The sequence below is a fragment of the Labrus mixtus genome, chromosome 10, assembly GCF_963584025.1.
Source record: "Labrus mixtus chromosome 10, fLabMix1.1, whole genome shotgun sequence".
Classification (NCBI taxonomy): domain Eukaryota; kingdom Metazoa; phylum Chordata; class Actinopteri; order Labriformes; family Labridae; genus Labrus; species Labrus mixtus.
The window spans coordinates 14,033,768-14,052,176 of NC_083621.1; the positions used below are offsets into that span (position 1 = coordinate 14,033,768).

General features: G+C 42.2%; 2 protein-coding genes across 5 annotated transcripts in view; one reads left to right on the top strand and one right to left on the bottom strand.

The window, feature by feature from the left end:
* The window catches only part of sowahd (sosondowah ankyrin repeat domain family d), a 257,121-nt gene that overhangs the window by 53,554 nt on the left and 185,158 nt on the right, over nucleotides 1–18,409 (bottom strand). The gene's annotated exons all lie outside the window — the stretch shown is intronic.
* elf1 (E74-like ETS transcription factor 1) overlaps nucleotides 1–18,409 on the top strand; it is a 37,696-nt gene that overhangs the window by 15,967 nt on the left and 3,320 nt on the right. For 2 of the 4 annotated variants that reach the window (XM_061048509.1, XM_061048508.1), the window contains exons 2-9: nucleotides 10,659–10,990; nucleotides 11,445–11,501; nucleotides 14,524–14,698; nucleotides 15,402–15,506; nucleotides 15,625–15,786; nucleotides 15,918–16,001; nucleotides 16,684–16,876; nucleotides 17,085–17,435. In XM_061048509.1, coding sequence (XP_060904492.1) covers nucleotides 10,919–10,990; nucleotides 11,445–11,501; nucleotides 14,524–14,698; nucleotides 15,402–15,506; nucleotides 15,625–15,786; nucleotides 15,918–16,001; nucleotides 16,684–16,876; nucleotides 17,085–17,435 — 1,199 coding nt within the window. In that variant the 5' untranslated portion in view covers nucleotides 10,659–10,918. Of the gene's footprint in view, nucleotides 1–9,441; nucleotides 9,561–10,658; nucleotides 10,991–11,444; nucleotides 11,502–14,523; nucleotides 14,699–15,401; nucleotides 15,507–15,624; nucleotides 15,787–15,917; nucleotides 16,002–16,683; nucleotides 16,877–17,084; nucleotides 17,436–18,409 lie in introns of all 4 variants that reach the window. The other 2 variants (XM_061048510.1, XM_061048511.1) reach the window with 2 other exon arrangements.

Genomic DNA, 18,409 nt, shown 5'->3' on the forward strand with positions numbered 1-18,409 from the left:
TTGTCTTACTTACATACGTTTATTGACTTGCTGCTTACTTTAACTTAATGCAGTTTTATATTTTGGGAATATGCTTTTTTCTTTCCTTGGAGTTGCACGAGTAAAATGTATTGTTTGTGATTATGCCCATCTTGCCCGGCCTTCAGCATCTGTCCTTACAGACACACTGGGATTTCTGCCGAGCTGAATGAGGCCCACCCTCTGTCTCCTCTCTATGTCTTGTGCCACAGAGCCGACTTTACAAGCCCTCTCCCTCTGCGTGTTCCTAAGCAACAGCCACTCCTTGTTTACCTTAGCTTTTTTGCATTGTGATTCTCGTCAGAACAACATAGCCCCAGACCCTTGGGAGACTTGACTGTCAGGCCTCTTTATTCAAAGCAGTGCTGAGGCAACCGTGTACACAAGCCTGTCATTATTAACGTACTGTATGTATCTCCATGACAAGGTAATAGATTTTCAGTCCATTCATTAAACACATACATGCCTACTTATCTCCTTTAATTATAGCAGATCCCACATGGTTAAACAATAAGACCGTGTTAATATTTTGTTATGTAACCAGATTACCTACTCCTGCCTCTGAAGCTAGGGCATTTATTGTCCTCATCTCCTGCACCCATGCTGCACCTTCCTCATCACCTGACTGTCATAAACGCATGTATTTCATAAAGCTTTCTCAAATATTGACCAGGCCAGGCTGACTGCCCTTCTGCTTCCTGGCTCAAACATTTCTCTGTGGGTGAAATAAAACTTAGATTAAAAGTTAGCAGCAGCTGAAATGAACAATGTAAGTATTAGAATGGCCTTGCAGGTGTAATGTATTTTTTCTTTCACATAGATGCAGACAACATGTCAAGAGTGAGAGACACACAACACCTAAAGTACGCAGACCAAACATGAAGTGACTTCATGAGTTGTAGTTCAGGCTTGTCAGTTCAGTCACGCATAGATGAACAGTTTTTGCCTCCATTTGAAGTACGCACCTGACATCATGAAATGTAATGACTCTGCACTTTAGCTCTGACATCCAGCAATGAGGCACACGTTTACTGGCTTCAAGATTAGATAGAAACATTGGCCGGGGATAGCCTAATACCACACTGACCTAGAGTATCCAATTGTGTGAAATCAGATAAGCTCTGTTGAAGGGGGCTAAGCTGTCTCAGTGTGAGTGGTCCTATCTGTGAGGCTTTACAGGGGATCAGATGAGAAGAGCTGATTTAATCGTTATTAGCTGTTAAACCAACGCTTGATCTGTAGGAATCTTAAAACAGCTTTACTTAAGCCCCATATTAGCATATTTTATATCGTTTTTAACCTTTCCAATGGAGGAAATTATTATAATGTTGTGTGTCATAATTCACATTTCAGTGTGAGAATCTATTACAGAAATCAAAGTTTGAAGGTGGATTTAACGGATAACTTTGACTTGTTTGCTTTCCTTTAAAAGAAACAGAGGAGATGATTGATACTGCTCTCATGTATGTTTGTGACAAGCTACAATCAACCAGCAGCTGTTTAGTGTAGCTAGAGGGAAACACGGGAAAACAGCTACCCCCAAACATTCACCTTTACCTTATCAAAAACCAAACAGTAAAACCCAGAAGTCACCGTTTTTTTTCAGGGAGGTTGGATTAACATTTTGCAGGTAATTATATATTTCTACCTTTAGGCACCTTGAGCCATTGTAAATTTTGACCCCTGTTTTCAGTGTGTATACTTAGCTGGCCGTTCTATGTTTTCATTTTACAGAAATGAGAGCACTGTACGTTATATCTCATCTATCTCTTGGCCAAAAGAAAATAAGATGGATCCCCCCAAATATTGAACTTAATCTTTAACAAAAGCTTGACCTCAGAGTGTGTGGCAGTGGACTGTTTGATTTGATTCTCTCTCTAGGCGTGTTGTCTTGTTACACACATCTGCATGCCTGACTATGGGTGGACACATCAGCCTGCTTGTGTCCAGACCTGTTTGGTATGCAGCCTCCTCTGCAACAGGCCGGGTCCTCTGCTCCAAGCATTGACTCAGACTCTGATCCCTGAGACTTCAGTGCTTCATCCGAACATGTAACTAGTATTTTTGAAGCAAAGCTGGTGTGGAAAATATCTTGGCAAAGTTAAAACCGTATATATAGTCCAAATGGAATTCATCCCTTCGAGAAAATTAGCTGTTGCGGCGAGTTACATAATCTGAAGGCAGCTATCAGTGGTATAACTTGGAATAATTAGGAATGTCATCCTTCACCTTGTTTTTTATTCAAGCTGGGCTGAGAGAGCACTGCTGGTATTTTTCTGGGTTTGATATCCTCCCTTGCAGCTGCCAGTGTACCTGTGCTGTGACATGTTGGTATTGGTATGAATGTAAACACATCAGAGATGGGCGTGTTAGAAAGCTGTTTTAGAAACAGTGTGCAGCACAGTAGTGCTCTTTTTAAAATCACTCCTTGATTTTAATAGAGCTCTTTTTCCATTAGGAGATGCGATGAAAAGTTATCTTTTTTTAATTTGTTTTTATTCTACAGCAAGAAAGCTCTATGCGCTGGTTTCTTCCAGTACATGTATAATACTATTGGGAGGCTTGTTTTCTGGGTAAAAATTTTGAAGAATTTAGGTTTTTCAGTCTAGTCATGCATCAAAATGCCCCCACACAGCAGCCAAAACAACAGCAGAGTCTAGATGAAACATTTCAAATATGTCTGCAAGAAAGGAATCAGCAGGGCTCACACACACACACACGCACAGACTTGCATGTTTTTATCCTTTCCTTTTGTGTGTTTTTACTTGGAATCGTGATGTAAAAAGACGTAAGAGACGAGTGCAAACGAGTAAAATGAGCCACTCGTACCTGGGAGGGTCTGTTTTTTGTTGAGATAACGTTTGAGATCCCTGCAGCTTGACTATAAATTGCCAAGTATTCCCATGTTTTTAGCCGGATATATTTGGATGTTCTAAATGAAACATGCGGAAAGCAAGGTGGTCCAAACGTTGTCTTATTTTCCAGACTTTATTATATTGTTCTGCAGCAGTTCCTGCCACCTGAAAAAAAGGACCTGAATGCTGATAAGATATTATGACTGTTTGACTGTATGTTTTAAGGCAAGACATTCAGAAGCAGGTTCTATGTGGTACATGAAAGCGCCCTGACTCTAGCCTTCACACACCAAATGTAAAAGAATACTGGTTCTCAAAGCAGCAAGCCTTTACTCTGGTGTCTGATGTTTTGGTGAATAATTTGCATTTTCACATCTTTCTCTGGGATTTTTAGGGACTTTGTTGTCATTGTTTAGAAAGGTCACTGCTATGACCTTGTCTAAACTGGCAAGGCTACTATTAAACCCTACAGGATCAGAATCAACCCTCAAGATACTAGAACCAGGCCACTTGAATTTGCTAATGCTAACAAATGTCCTATTGAACCTTTAATTTCCCCTCGTTTTTAAAAAGTAGAACGTTGAAAGTATGACAACTTTTTTCCTTTTTTTTTTTTTTTTGCCTTCTCTTTTTGCTTTTTTTGTTGTTTCAAAACTGAAACATCACTCTTGGAATATGAGCTGGACGATCAGGCAGATTTCTACAGCCTTGTCGTTAAATGTTGTTGCCTTCAGTGGTAATTTCCCTTTTCCTCTCCTTTGGGTCGCTCCACCAATCTTACTCTTCATCTTAATGACAGCGTCCAGATGCTTTAATAAAATTTCACAGCCTTGTGGACATCACAGCAGCACACAACGCATCAAACTGCGACGTTTGAGGCGGCAGATGACTTTTCTCAAACTTTGCTGCAATTTCCTGTCCTGTTTTCACAACTCTGGTGGTTCTTTCCATGCGCGACATTTGGCCTGTTGCCTCATAATAGAAAAAAAAGGCTGCTGGGGGTAGTTTTCGACAAATGGGCTGCATCTGTTGAGTTAGAAACGTTTCTCTCTGAGGCAAATCCTAGCTTTGAATCCATCTGTTAAGATAGCAATAATATCGTCAAGATGGTAACTAATGACATCTGTGTGAATTTTTGAAGGATTTAAAGTGATTAAGATGTTGTACCTTTTTAGGCTTGTTTTTGTGTATTTAACTTGAAGCAGCAGTTCATTTAGAATATGGATTTTTAAGAAACTGTTAAGAAATGGCTTGTTTGTACTCTAGGCCTGCGGTTATCTACTTACATAAACAGTCTGTTTATGTACTGCTATACTGATGTTCTGACCTATAAGTGAAAACTATGTGACAGGAACCGTGCAGTAAGTTCCGAGAATCTCTGTAAAACCAACCCCTGGGATGTTCATGTGTGTATCACTGCGTGTGTGTTTGTGGAGGGGTGGGGGCTTACTAATGCTGTCTGTGTTTGCACGCCTTGTGTCAGCATTGTGGGTAAGAGATGTCTGCAAATGGCAGGTGTGGCTTCGAGAGCTCTATTGTGAGCCTTTTAATTCACCATCACTGTCATTAAACACGAGTGTTGCAAGCTCAACATTGTGGAGGTGAGAAAATATTTTCCGGGTTATCATCTGTGGATCACATTTCAGTGAAGTTTTACCCTGTTAGGATATATACCAAAAAACAACTTGAGACTTGATTTGTGCGTGTGAAAGATGTTCCTGTGCGTTTTCCAACTAATTGAAAGTTACGTCACTCACAGAGATAATTCTAGTAGCTATATCAATCACATCGAAAATACTACCTGTGTCACAACCAGCCTCATACATACGAGAGCAATAGCAACGTGATGTGTGAGAAGGAAGGAGGGGGAGTCACTAACTTTCCGCTCTTTCACAGAGGAAGACATTTTCTTCTGAGTGTGGTTTAACAGACAGGAAGCAGCACAAACCCATTGCTCAGTGATGCTGTTCCTGTGAGCTCAAGATTCACAGGTCAGTTTGCGGGTGTTCTTTCTTACCCGCTTTTAAAATCAACTCTATTTCTAGCTGTTGCTCTGTCTATTGTGTGGCCTAAACAAGAAAGTCCAGTATGCTGCACTGTGATAAACGTCATTGTTAGAATATTGCAGCCTGCGCTGTCCTATTAGGAAACATTTCTGAACATACTTGGACCATAAAAGAAGTGATCTACTCTCTGGAGATGTTTTGTCACTGGGGGGTATCACTGAGTTTTCATCTCTGTTCTCTAGGCTATATTACCCTACAGAAGAAATGTCTATTCTTCCAATCTTCCAAAAGAATGACAAATGTTTTACTTTGTTGTGTGAAAATTGGCACAAACAACAGTTGTCACAGGAAGGTATTGGTCCATCTCCTGGAGCCCTGAGACCGAGTGGAAAAGTACAAGGTTTTGCCGGAGATGAGATTAAATTCCATTCTCCTTCTGAAAGCACGTGCTTGAGGTGACGTTTTCTTTCAGTCTTCATTTGGCCCTGGCATAGCAGAACCCAAATACCTCCTACACATTCAGACACTGACACAGAGAATGCTTGGCTCAAGTCGCAGTGCCCGGCACAGTGTCTGTGTGTACCCCGATGCCTTGTGTTCTGCAGCTGCATGCGTTTAGCCCCAGCAGTGTCTGTGACCGCCTCTGTGCCCGCTTCTGCCATTTTATCACCACATGCATGGCGAGGCCTCAGGATTGCAGTGAAAGCACCCCTTTATTCAGCTCCATAGAGTGGAGTTTGAAACGTGGTGAGACATGTTGCATTGTGTAATGTGTGGTGAGTAAAAAAGTAGAATGCACAGTAATGACTGCACGCAAAACAGTTTTTATGGTGCTGACACAGAGTTATAGCAGGGCTGAAACTCTGCCTGTCAAACACTGGCTTGCACTAGGACCTTATCTGCTGCTAGTAGTCAATTAACATTATTGCCATCTTAAAATGTAGTAGAGATTTGGTAAATATACTTTCTGTTTGTTGTCATTACAGTTAGTTTTTTTCACTAGACCGAGCCATCTTTGTACTTTCCCGAAACAGTAGTGTTTGAGCTGTTTCCCTTGGCTCTAAAAGTGCTTTTGTTACATACGGCTGCATAGTTTTATGACCTCTGCACTAAAACATACCCGAAAAGGGAACCGCTGTCCAGAAATGATGATCATGATCCTCTGATGCCCATATGGGCTATCACAGTGCTCCAGGAATGAGGTCCAGCCTCGTATCACTGAGTCATTTCCTTTACAGGAACCCAGAGGATCCTGCAAAAACAGCATGTCTGTGCTGACAACAACCACTTAATAACATTTTTCTGCCACTTTGCACATTGGTGTTTTCACTGCACAGCTCAATTGGGGAAACAAACCCCGTTGTAGGTCTGATTTATTGAATTTTCTCTCTCTGTCAGTACTGAAAAGTGTCTCTCAGGGCTGCATGATGAAGGTAAAATCACTGCTTCTGTCAGTTCTGAAACCTTTGCACATGTTTAGTGAGTGCAGGGAAGACTCCAGTCCTGATTTATTTCTGCTTCACTTTTTACAAGTCATGTCTTCGCTGCCTATACTTGTGTGGGAAAAAGATTCACATACCAGGAATACAATCCGCTCCCTGACACCAGCTGTAGCCATCTTTAAGTCCTTTGACGGCTGCGTTGCATGGAGCTGCGCTGTCACCTGAAGAAATCAGCATTTTTTTGTAACCGGAGCTGAAAATGGGCTGATAAAGTAAAGTTTGCCCTGGTCCTTTCTCGCATCTCACAATGTTTGCGCTCACCCCATGCCGGGTGAGTCATTGCATAGTCATTCAATCGGCTTAAATTACCTCCTTTCATGGTCAACAATGAGCTCAGCTGAAGAGACTAAAGCGGGGGAAGTAGGGCCTTCTGGGAATGCTGCATTTGTTCATGAATCCTGACTCTAATTGGTTGTTATTGCGGCTGGCAGTCACCATGCTGTAGGGTTGGAGTAGGCCAGTGTTTTCTTGGTACTCCTCCTCAGTCTGCTGTTCACCAGGCTGCCTGATATAGATGTAACACACAGCTGGAATCACCAGAGGAGATGTATAGAATTACATCACAATGGTCGCAGACAGGAGGCCATTATGGGACTATAATTTCACGTAATCCTGTTACTGATCATCTTTAGGGCTGCTAATGATGATCATTTGAATTTTTAACAATTAGTCAATGGGAAAGAAACATGCTTTTAAATACATCAACTTGGCCTTAAGAATAATATTATCTAATATTTTCTATCAGTTCAAATTGTAACGACACAATCCTGAATTAAAGAGAAAGAGCTACAACACAGTACTTAAGTCTCCAGAGTCGTCATTAAGTAACATGTAAAAGTCACATACATGAGTCCTAATAACTTGAACTAAGTGTTTGTTTAAATTCCAAGTTAAAATCTACAATGCTTCCCTTTCTCCTTGGACTGGTAAAACCTGTTAAGAGATTTGTTCTTTTATACGTTTCCTAAAGGGACATTTCTCAGCGGTCTATTTTTAATTGTATCAATGTATCAAATGGCAGTTATAATTTTGAAATTGTCAGCCGCAGAGACTTTACGCTGACTAATTTGAAGTTCCCTAATTTGAGTTTCTGCATCTTTTAGCTCAGTGTTTTGGTACCATTGGTCCACAAATCAGAGTTGATTAAAGTTGTCTCTGACAAAAAAAAAACGTACTGTGGTTTCAATGCCAGACAGAAATAGAAAAATACTTTTTACTAGAATATTCTGTAGGGTTGAAAAACTGAAGATGGTTGGTGGAGACCAAAACAGAGCTGGGATATGTAAATATGTATCTGTAAATATGCATTTATTGAAAGAACACTTACGTTGCTCCAGATCTGTTGGATGTGGATTTAGTGCTAACTTGTGTGCTTTAATAGCTAAATAATAATTTGTCTTACATAACTTATTTCCCTGCTCCAAAAATACATGTAGGGCTGCTTTAAAATAAACTATTGGTTGTTATTGTAACAATGTTTTTAACAGCTGAAAGCATCAGGAATTACAGTACGGTACATCAGAAAGGTTGCTGACATGCAGCACATGTGTTTAGTTAAACTCCAAACCAAGCATGCTACACATTTTGTGCCTCAGACCTCTGAGCCACCAGGATGCCCCGCCTGTTAACCACACTTTAAATGCTTGAGTCTGTCAAAAGAAGGACCCACCCTGCGCGAGTCACAGGCAGTCTATTTGCTCTGTGGACTTTATGCATTGACTAACATCCCAGTAAAATCCCTCCCTGCGCTGTTCTCCTCCTCTTCTTCTCCTCTTCATGACGTAGTGAGTGCAGCTCCAACCCTGCCCCATGTACTGGGACAAGGCAGCTGTTGTCATGTGCTCAGGGATAATGTGCAGGCTGCATCTGAGTAATGGCTGGCTCTCTTGTATCCCTGTCTGTTGTTAGCACCATGCCAACTGGGCCATCCAGATCAATGATGCTCTGACAGGAGGGAAGAAAATAAAATGCAGACGCTGACACAGTCTGAGGGAGCAGACACATAAAGTCAATTAGACACAAATGCATGCATGTGAAGAGAAAATAAAAGAGTGACTGTTTACATCTTTTCGGTATTCTGGCCAACCCCTGCTGCCTGTTTCCTGTCACATGATAAACCAATGGATGAGTGGATTCTGAAGATTTCTTCATCATTAAGCCTCAGCCCTGCCGTTTGGCTTGCAGTGTAAAATGTATCTGCTAACAGCCATGTAAGTGCCTGTAAATCAAACACAAACTACAAAAGAGGAATAAAGATGCATATATTTTAGTGTTATGTCTCTCCTCAGATCTGGGAAAGATCAGAGCGGCTCGGCAAGGCAATTACAGAGTGTTCCAACAAGATACAGACAGCTGCACTTCTCCCTCATCTTGGTATCTCGGTCCAGCCTCAGAGGACAGAAGAGGGCTGTAAATATGTGGGTGTGTGGTCCAAATTGCAAGCAGAGAGTGACTTAACAGCCACACAAGTCTACCATCCTCTTTTTCTTTTTTTCTTTTCTTTTTTTTAAACAAGATTCATACATCTTCCTCCATTTGGAACCCCATAAAATATATCCCCTCTTTTCTTCTTGAGCCCGGTAATGGCTTGTCTCACTCTCCCAGCGCATGCCAAGAGGACCAGGGCACCGGAGCGCTTGCAGACAGATGGCGGCAGTGCTCAGCTCTGGCAGAGGTGGGCACGGACACTGCCCAGAAGAGAGACAGCAAAAAGAGGGGACCGACTGGAGTGAAACACCAGGCCGAGCGTTTCCCTGTCTCTCTTCTGTCTGCCAAAACGATACTCTCCAGAACCCCTGCCACATGTTACTTTTCTGTCTGAAAGATAAACTAAATCGCAAAATGAGTTTGGCCCCTGTGACCCACAAGCTGCATGTATTTTGGTCTTTCTGTGTGCGTCTCTCCTGTAAACACCCAACAAAGTACAATTGGGCCTGGTATGCAAGTTCGTCAGTCACACAGGCATTTCAAAGCAAATAAGCTCCACCCTGCAGCAGTGGAAAAAGCCCGGATGGTGGTGAGGGGGTGTACTAAACTTTGCCATCTCTTACTTCTCTACAGCTGCCAGCTCTTTGGTCTCTGGGAAGAAAGGAGGTTTGGGCGGTTTTTGGCCTCGGGCGAACATTTAGTCTGCAGCCCAACATCAGCCCCCAACTGTCCTTCAGTCCTGAAACCTGCCTGTGGGTATCAGGTTTTTGGGACACACCTCACCACACAGACACACAAACACACTCAGGACCCTTCCCCCGATGCCTGTGATCACAGTAACTCCCTGAGGGTCAGTACATAGGGGCTTCTAGAGCATCCTCGGACGAATGATCTCTCGCCCCTGTGTGTACGTGTGTGTGTGTGTGTGTGTGTGTGTGTGTGTGTGTGTGTGTGTGTGTGTGTGTTTCTGTGTAGAGGGAGGGTTCGTTTGGGCCCCCCTCCGCCCCACCACCACTCATGTGATCCTACTAGCAGCCCCCTGAGCCTTGTGATCTGGGGTGGTGTGCTTAGATGTTGTCTTCTCCTCAGGGAGGATAATAAAAAGAGAAAGGGCAGCGATCACATTAGAATAAGTTGTGGACAGTGGTCTTGAATATATGCTGATGTGTTGTTGCTCATAGTTCCCATCGGCAAAAAACAATATTTAAAGGAAAGTCGATCTTCAATAATTGTGAAGATAAAGGTAAAACTTATTTTTTTGCAAACAAAATGCTATATACTTATTCGTTTTAGGGGGCCCAGATTGAGACATGGACACATTTTTCCTCGTCTTACATTATTCATTCATTCATTTCACTTTGAGGATTTAATATGTGGAATGATTTATCTTTCAATCAAGAGAGTAGTCTAATGAATTTATAGATGCAGCTCTGGCTGTTTCCCACTGTAGTAATGTTCATGCATAGTTAAAACGTTGAACAAATGGTTGAAAATAAAAAATAAAAAAAAAGTTCTAATGCTTGCAGTAGTACATTTGCATTCTCGTTATGCCAGAAACCTGTTGAAAACTAATATTTTGGGCTAAAACTAAATACTTTTTGCTTCATCTTGACTGATTTGAGTGTTCATTGGCGGTTTCATTGGAGGAGAGGCAGAAATAAGCTTGTATCTTTCCTCTTCTTTCTTAGGTTATTGTATATAGAATTGTGATTTCTTGGTTTGTAATCCCTTGCACAGGGACTCATCCCCTGTTCTGTCTCTGCTCCTCCCCGCCTCTCTCGTCTGTCAGTGAAATTAAACTGATCTAATATGTCTCCTGACCTAGGCCCCTATCTCTTTCTCTCTTCCAGGTGTAGATGCTCCAGGCGCAGCGGGACCCAGCCTCCATGTCAAAGAGGGACGAGGCTGCTCCCACCTGGGCCACAGCACTCCTCTGAAGCTCGGCTCGTGGTCTCCGTCTCGTTACACCAACAACCCGGTTTAGAAAACAGGACGACAGTGACAGGGACGCCATTTTGGGAGGGTGAAGCTGAGACTCTCTCAGTGCAGTCAAGGAGCGGTCGTAGCCAGGATATTTTAGGCTGCTCTCTGCCCTCTGAACTCTGCTGCTATGACGACTGCAGTCCAGCCTAGTGAACTGGTGTTTGAATTTGCCAGCAACGGGATGGATGAAATAAATCAGGTAAGTATCACACTGCAAAAACAACATTTTGAGCTTTTGTTTGTTGCTTTATGCATAACTGGGCTTCTAGACAACAGTTTGAACCGTTGGACCAGAGTTTAACTATCAGTCTTCTTCATCCAGATGTATGTTGTCTTGTTGATAAATTTTGACTTTTCATAGCAGAACAAACAAATCTTGGATAAACAACAGTCACAGGGGTAAGATTAGGAGCCTAACTCTGACATGTTGGGCATTGAGACAGGCTTGGGGGGGGGGGGGGGGGGGGGGGATGGAGCCGAGAGAGGAGGTCTGGGAGCACAGAAATGGAAAGAGTGAAAACCTGCGACAAGGTTAAGCTGCGTGGGAGGGGGGGGGGGGGGGGCTTGGCTCTGAATGTGTTTAAGGCACAGAGGTTTCTGTGTGAGCATACTATGTTAACCTGTGACTATATGTCTTTTCATTACCCGCTCAGGTGTGCAGTTATCTCATCCCCATGCCTGTGTCTGAATCCTGTGGAGCAGGCTTGATTGTGAGTGAGGTCGTATGTGTGTTTACGTGTACTGGTATCTCTGTGTGTGTGTGTGTGTGTGTGTCTAGCGTGAGCAAATTGTCACTGGATCCTTGAATAGCATCGGTTCAGGCCTAACCTGACCAACCAGTTCCAAGACTGCTTGTAAGGGATGGGATAATTCCACTTAAAGCACTTGTATTGTTCCAGTGCTACAGTTTTGTTCCTTGCTGCACCCACTCAGCCTGTTATGCAAGCTGCATACCCCTATTTACCACGTCCTGGAAATACCCCCGAAAAGGAACAACATATGACTGCAGTGGCCATTTTGTTTGTGCTGGCTGCAGTGCACATTTATTTTGACCACAATAAAGCTCTTGTAGCCGAGTGAAATCATAGAGTTGGTTCTTTAATGATTAGCCATGCTATATTGGTTTTTGAGTCAATAAGTAGCTCCCTGGGGTGTATCAGGTAATGACTGCACTCTGATGTTGTTTGTGCTCTTATTTTTAAATAAAAAAAACCTATTACTATTTGAGTTTAAGAATCAATCATCTTCGGGTTTTAGGTTCACAACCCACTTTGAACATAATAGTTGCTCTCATGCTCCGTGCTGCTTCACTCTCAAATAGCATGGAAATGAGGATGCTGAAAGCACACAGGCAGTTGGACTCACTGTGGCTGGGCAGGTAAAGCAGAAGAGAGTGGCGTGCAGGGGGGAACAGCTTGTACACACGCTGTTGCTTTCAAAGGCAGAATGGGGAACTCAGAAATGCAAATGAGCCTGATTCTTATCACTCCTGGTTCCCTGTTAGAAACACTATTCAAGGCAGCAAAAAGGAAGAAGCAGTTAAAACCTCTATGATGTTCAGTACTATTTATCAGACTGTTTAAAGTCAGGCGCCATTTCTCCTTAGAGCCCCGCCTTTCTTTTTTTTTTGTTGCAATTTTGCACCCTCTCTCTCTCTTTGTTAGTTATCATCTTTCACATAGCATTACGCTTATTGAAATAGTCAAATTTACAGTTGGACAACAAATGACAAGTTCTGAGGCGTTCCCAGCAATAACAGATTAAGCTTACATGAAAACAACAGCAAAGACAGCAAACGTTTCATGCTCTGTCAGCAAAATGTGGGACTTTCTGGGGGGGGGGGGGGTTGTCAAAATGCCTTTGTTGACACACACAACCGACTCCCCACTCAAGGACAGTAAGCATCATTTAAACCCAGACGAGGAGATGCAGTAGCCTCACTGTCTAGCTATCCGATAATATGTCTACAAAAGAGTCCGATTAATGGAAAACATTCAGTGCATGTGAGGGAGACACAGATAGCATCTGTAGCCTAAGCAAAACTCAGGGTTTTTATTAGTCCCAGGAGGCCTTGAGGTTGTGCTGGTGAGATGACATAAACTGTTTGTGTTGGTCTTATGATGGACGTCTTGTGGAGCCCTGTTGCTCGGGACTCACAGACACCAGCAGTATTTACAATGAAAACGAACAGACAGTCCCTCATCCTGGTCAGGAGGGCTGTCCGTTTAATACAGTCTCTTAATAACGAGCTGGTCTGTTAGTTTCCTGGTTAAAGTGTAGCTGAAATGGGAGTGTATCCGTGGACTCCATTGCCCCCTCTTCCCACCCCCACAGCTTACAGCCCAGACACCTGGTACGCCCCAGAGGTCCAAACCAACAATGGACACTTGTGCAAAGAGACAGATAAGGCTCTATTCAGGTTCCTCCTACTGCACCTTTACTCTGTCCTGTTCCTCCTTTAATCAGGTCATCACTGTTAGAATGAAGGCCGAATAAATCAACATTATTTGGTTAAGATGCGAAAAACAAAAACAAATAAGAAACACATTAATATTTAACTTTGAAATGACTTGCATTGTTTTATTGCACGAGTATTGTGAAACACCTTTGTACTGGTGTATTTTAGTCACCAGGTTGCGAAAACTCTTGTTGTTGTTGCTTGAAGTTGCTTTAAGTTAAACTCTGATATTAACAAGTTGTTTGTCCAGTTATGCATTCATTCAGGTTTAGGTTGGACACACATCTGATATCAATTCTATTAATCTTTTTCAAACATAGTATTCACTCTCCTCTCCTTCCTCTGTGGTCTGAAACAATGCTGTGAACACCTTATCCCCATATGTATTTATCTGTCGATCTGTTGTTTGGACATATAATAAGTTCAGAGCAGGTTTATTAGCTGCTTGGCACTGACATGGTGACAGAAATGATTTTAGGTCATTTTTAGAAGTGTACACTGCTGCCATCTGCTGGGGGTTGGAGTTGCCGTGCATCAAAGTACCTGAGGTGAACTTTTCATTTAAACCAAGGCAGATTACCCCCCCCCCCCCAACACACACACACACACACACACACACACACACACACACACACACACACACAAATCTGTTGACTTCATCCGAGCTGCTGCTTTCTCTCAAGCTGTTTGTTTATCCTAAACATATCAAATTCAACATATGTCCCTGCAGGCTACTAGAACCAGAAAAGAGCTCCATCTGACAGATGAGTCCTCATGTTCCTCCAGTTGACACAAACCACGTTCAGGACATGGTGAAGAGGGTGCTCTCCTGCATATCATGATTGATCCATTAACATTTGCTTGGGTTAATAACGTTTCTGACCAGAAGATTAACTTCTCTAGGAGAAGTAGGCCAAATCAAACAGCTGGTTCCCGTCTTCTTCAGCGGGTCCCCATGGACCTGCTGCAACACCACAGAAATGAGCTCTCAGCCATGCTACGTGCCTCCACATTAACTGAGATTGAGTATGAATATACAATATTTTACAAGGCAATAAAAATAAGAGCGCAAATCTGGTTATAACATTAATCCGATGTCATCTGGGGTTTTTCTATTGCATTCATGATGTGCAGTGGAGGAATTAATGGTTTTTACTGCCTATCCACACATATGTGCAAAGACCTACAGCCTACTGCCACACAGTGATGAGTCTTGTTGATAAAATGTCTCACATCTTTCTCTGCATTTGTGTGTGTCCTCTCTCTTTGTTCAGCTGGACGACCCATCAGTATTCCCAGCGGTGATAGTGGAGCAGGTTCCTGCAGCCGATCTGCTGCAGGTCTACTCAGGCCTGGAGTCCGACGAGGTGACCAACGGCATCATGGTGGACACCACTCTCCATGTGGTGGAGGACCCCTCCATCTTGGTGGGAGGAGTGGACCTCTCAGGTAAAGACATTTGAATGTTCAATCAGTTCGAGGTAAACTGTCCTCAATAAGGTGCACAACCGATACACACGTTTTTTTATGTCCAAATGTCATCAGTAAGTTAACCATGCTGTGTAGACTTGTGCCCAGGTTTACAAAGGAACTTGTAAAATATTTTTAAAATATTATTGAGCAGAAGGTGAATCTCAAATCTATGAAGTTCTTTACTAACAGGTCCAGCATTTCTAAAAAGTTTCTTAGAACAGAAAAAAAGATCATTTATTCATATTTTTCCAAAATAATGACAATAATTTATTTAAAAATACATCCCTTCTTTCTTTTTGAACAAACGTTCCAACTATTTTTTTTTCAAATTATATTAAAATGTGATTAAATTACTTGTTTTTTTATCACAGAACAGAAAAATAAAATGTAAATCTTATCTATTTGCAGGATTTTTTTTTTTACCTTTACCTTTGCCTGCTTAAGTCTGCATATTTCCTCAATATTTATGAACCAAGACTGTCCTTTTTGTTTTATCTTACCTCAGTATTTGATACAGATCATGGTGTAGCTCTACACTCATATGAGTAAACATAATAAGATACTTGGTAGTAATACTTACCTTTTCAGCACATCTGAAAGAGACTGAATTAGGAGTACAGAAGACAACATCGTTACCTACATGTATTTCATATGAATGTATTTGTTGTCTGACGCACAGAAACATCAGTCTCAGGTGCAGAGGACAACATGGAGACAAATGAAGCTGCAGCAGCTCTTCTTAATATGGAGTCTCCAAACAACATTTTGGATGAGAAGCGCATGAGTAAGTTATTCAGTATACTCTACAATCGTAAAAACTAATACACTTTTCTACTAAGATCCTAAGTTCATTTTGTATAACGAATCCATGGTTTGTGTGTGTGACTGTTGTTTATGTATAGTTCATGCCTATGGCGCTCTGCTGGAGTCCGATCTATCATACGCCCCTCTGAGGCCTGACCAGATGGATAATGGCACCCTTGACATGTCTCTAGATGAGGACACTTCATCCATGGATGAGATACCCCTAAAGTGTCCCTTAAAACCGCAGAAAAAGACCAAAGGTAACAGTGTTGTTCTCCTCCTCCTTGTTAGAACACATGAATAATCTCTTGTAATAAAACGTCAGTATAGTGGGTAATTGGATGATTTCGCTGTGACCCCTCACCTCACCACCCCTCAATTTGAATCACAGTGCGAAAGCCGCGAGCGGTGCGTCCCTGCTCCCCAATCACCACCCCTAACCTGCCACTCAGGAAGAAGAGCAAAGAGGGCAAAGGTAAGGCTCACTAACTAGTCCCCTTCTCTGTAATGAGCCAATAAAAAGCAAGGTCTCTCCTCCTCTTGTGTACGCTCTGCTTCCTCCTGTGGAGTGTGCAACAGTACTCCTCAACCCCTGCTGTCCGGCGGGGTTAAATCTGGGCGAGTTAATGGATGAGGGGATCTCAGAGTGCTGTGTTTCACAGGGAAACAGAAGTGATTGCAGGCCGGAGGGCACATTGATGCTCTACCAATAGAAGCAGAAGCATGCTGCACAATGCAAAACCTCCTTTGCTCTGTACAGTGTGGCTGATGATGAGGGGGTTGGGGACGGCGGGTTCAGCTACACACATATACATCACCCTGTCATGCTGTCTGGGATTCAAGTGACTACTGGGAATGTTTCTGTTTTTAACCACTACTGGTCAAAGTAATTCACAAAGAGAGTAATCTACTCCCAGGCGCAGTATAATTAATTCATTTGGATGACGCACATGTACACACAACTGACATAAAAACGGTGTTAAGAAAAGAGCTGTTTCTTTTTTAACCCCATTGCTACAATAAAACATTTGTAAGTAAAACCTGTAATTACTAAATTAATTATAGATGTATAAAACACAGCTCGAAGACCCCATCGTAAATGTCTGATCTGCTTCAACCTTTAAAACGCAACTTTTTTCCTTCCCCCAAATTTGCAGGTAACACAATCTACCTGTGGGAGTTCCTTTTGGCTTTACTGCAGGACAAGAACACCTGTCCCAAATACATCAAGTGGACTCAGAGGGAGAAAGGCATCTTTAAGCTGGTGGACTCCAAAGCTGTCTCAAAGCTGTGGGGCAAACACAAGAACAAGCCCGACATGAACTACGAGACTATGGGCAGAGCTCTCAGGTGAGTGAAACATATTAAAGCACACATTTCCAACTTTCATCTTTAACATCCACATAAGCTCCTATTTAGCACCAGTCCCCTGCACACATGATACCACACAGTTATGTTCTCAATAACATACTGGTTTATGAGGGTGTTAAATTTGAATGATGGTAGTCTGGTGTCTGTAATGTTCTAACTAGCTCCTTATCTTTTTTGTTTCCTCTAGATACTACTATCAGAGAGGCATCCTGGCTAAAGTGGAGGGGCAGCGGCTGGTATATCAGTTTAAAGAGATGCCATCTGATCTGGTGGTAATCGAGGATGAGGACGCAGGCTCTGATAACCATGCTGGCTACGGGAATCAGAGGTCTACCAACGGGCGCACCATTGTCCGTGGAGGGTCAAAAGGGCATGGGAGGGCTCATGGTCAACACCAATTGGCAGTGAAACAGATGAAGAAGGAGCCCAATGATGAATATCTGTACCAGGAGATGAACGGCGGATCCGCTGAGCACCTCCTGCACATGTTGCACTCCAACCAGGGATCAGGGGTCCAAGATTCGGCACATGTTTTAAGGTTAGAAATTGGCGAGAGGAAAAACAAAATCTCCAAATCGCAAACATTTTCAATATCCAGAGTTTTTTTTTAAGACTGGCTGTCAGCTAAATGAGGTATGTTTCCATATCATTGTATATGAAAACAACACAGCGGGAGCTAGAAAACATTCATTTCTGATCCGTGTCCATGATTTTTTCAAACTACAGGTAGACTGATGAATCAGTAGGGGTGATATTAGCTTTTTCAGCACATATTGATATTGGCGCGTATCTTAGAAAATAAACAACATGGAATTGCAGCACATAAAGCTCAAGGAAGTGTTTCAGATCATTTAGAATCACTGCCCCTAATACATCGTTTATCCATCCTGATCACAAGTTTTTTAAGAACTAATTTAAAGGAGTAGTGGCCCTCTCTCTTGCAGAAAGGGTGATGAGGAGATCGGTACTTTCTCGTCTTTCTCTACTTTTCCCATCAAAAATGTCTTTACATAAAGAAAGACCACAGTCAATAGATTGTTACTGTTTCTCTCTATTATTGTCAAATATCAATATCAGCAGGGGAGTCATAAACATCCCCATAATATGGGCTCCATTCCAAACCAACAGGATTTTTTTTTAAATGTGAAGCTTATTTATCTGGTGCTCATAAAAACAGAAACACCTGAAGGTCACAGAATTACTTGAATACAGTGCTCATACACTTATGTAAAAAAATAAAAAATGTCCTACTCACACATACTAAAACTGACTAAACCAGGTGCTGCGGGTTTCTTTGAGGGAGTTCAAATCTATTTTAAAAATTGGGAAAAAGGATTTATTAATTTTTGATGACAAGGTGTGAACACAGCCATGAAAAAACTTGTCATCGAAATGCAGTCAAATCCAGTAGTCCTTCACTGAATTTTTACCCTTTGTAAAGCTTAAAATGTTTTGTTTTTTATGTCTGAGAGGTAAACTCATTAGGTTCTGTTTTGCATAAAAACGTACGTT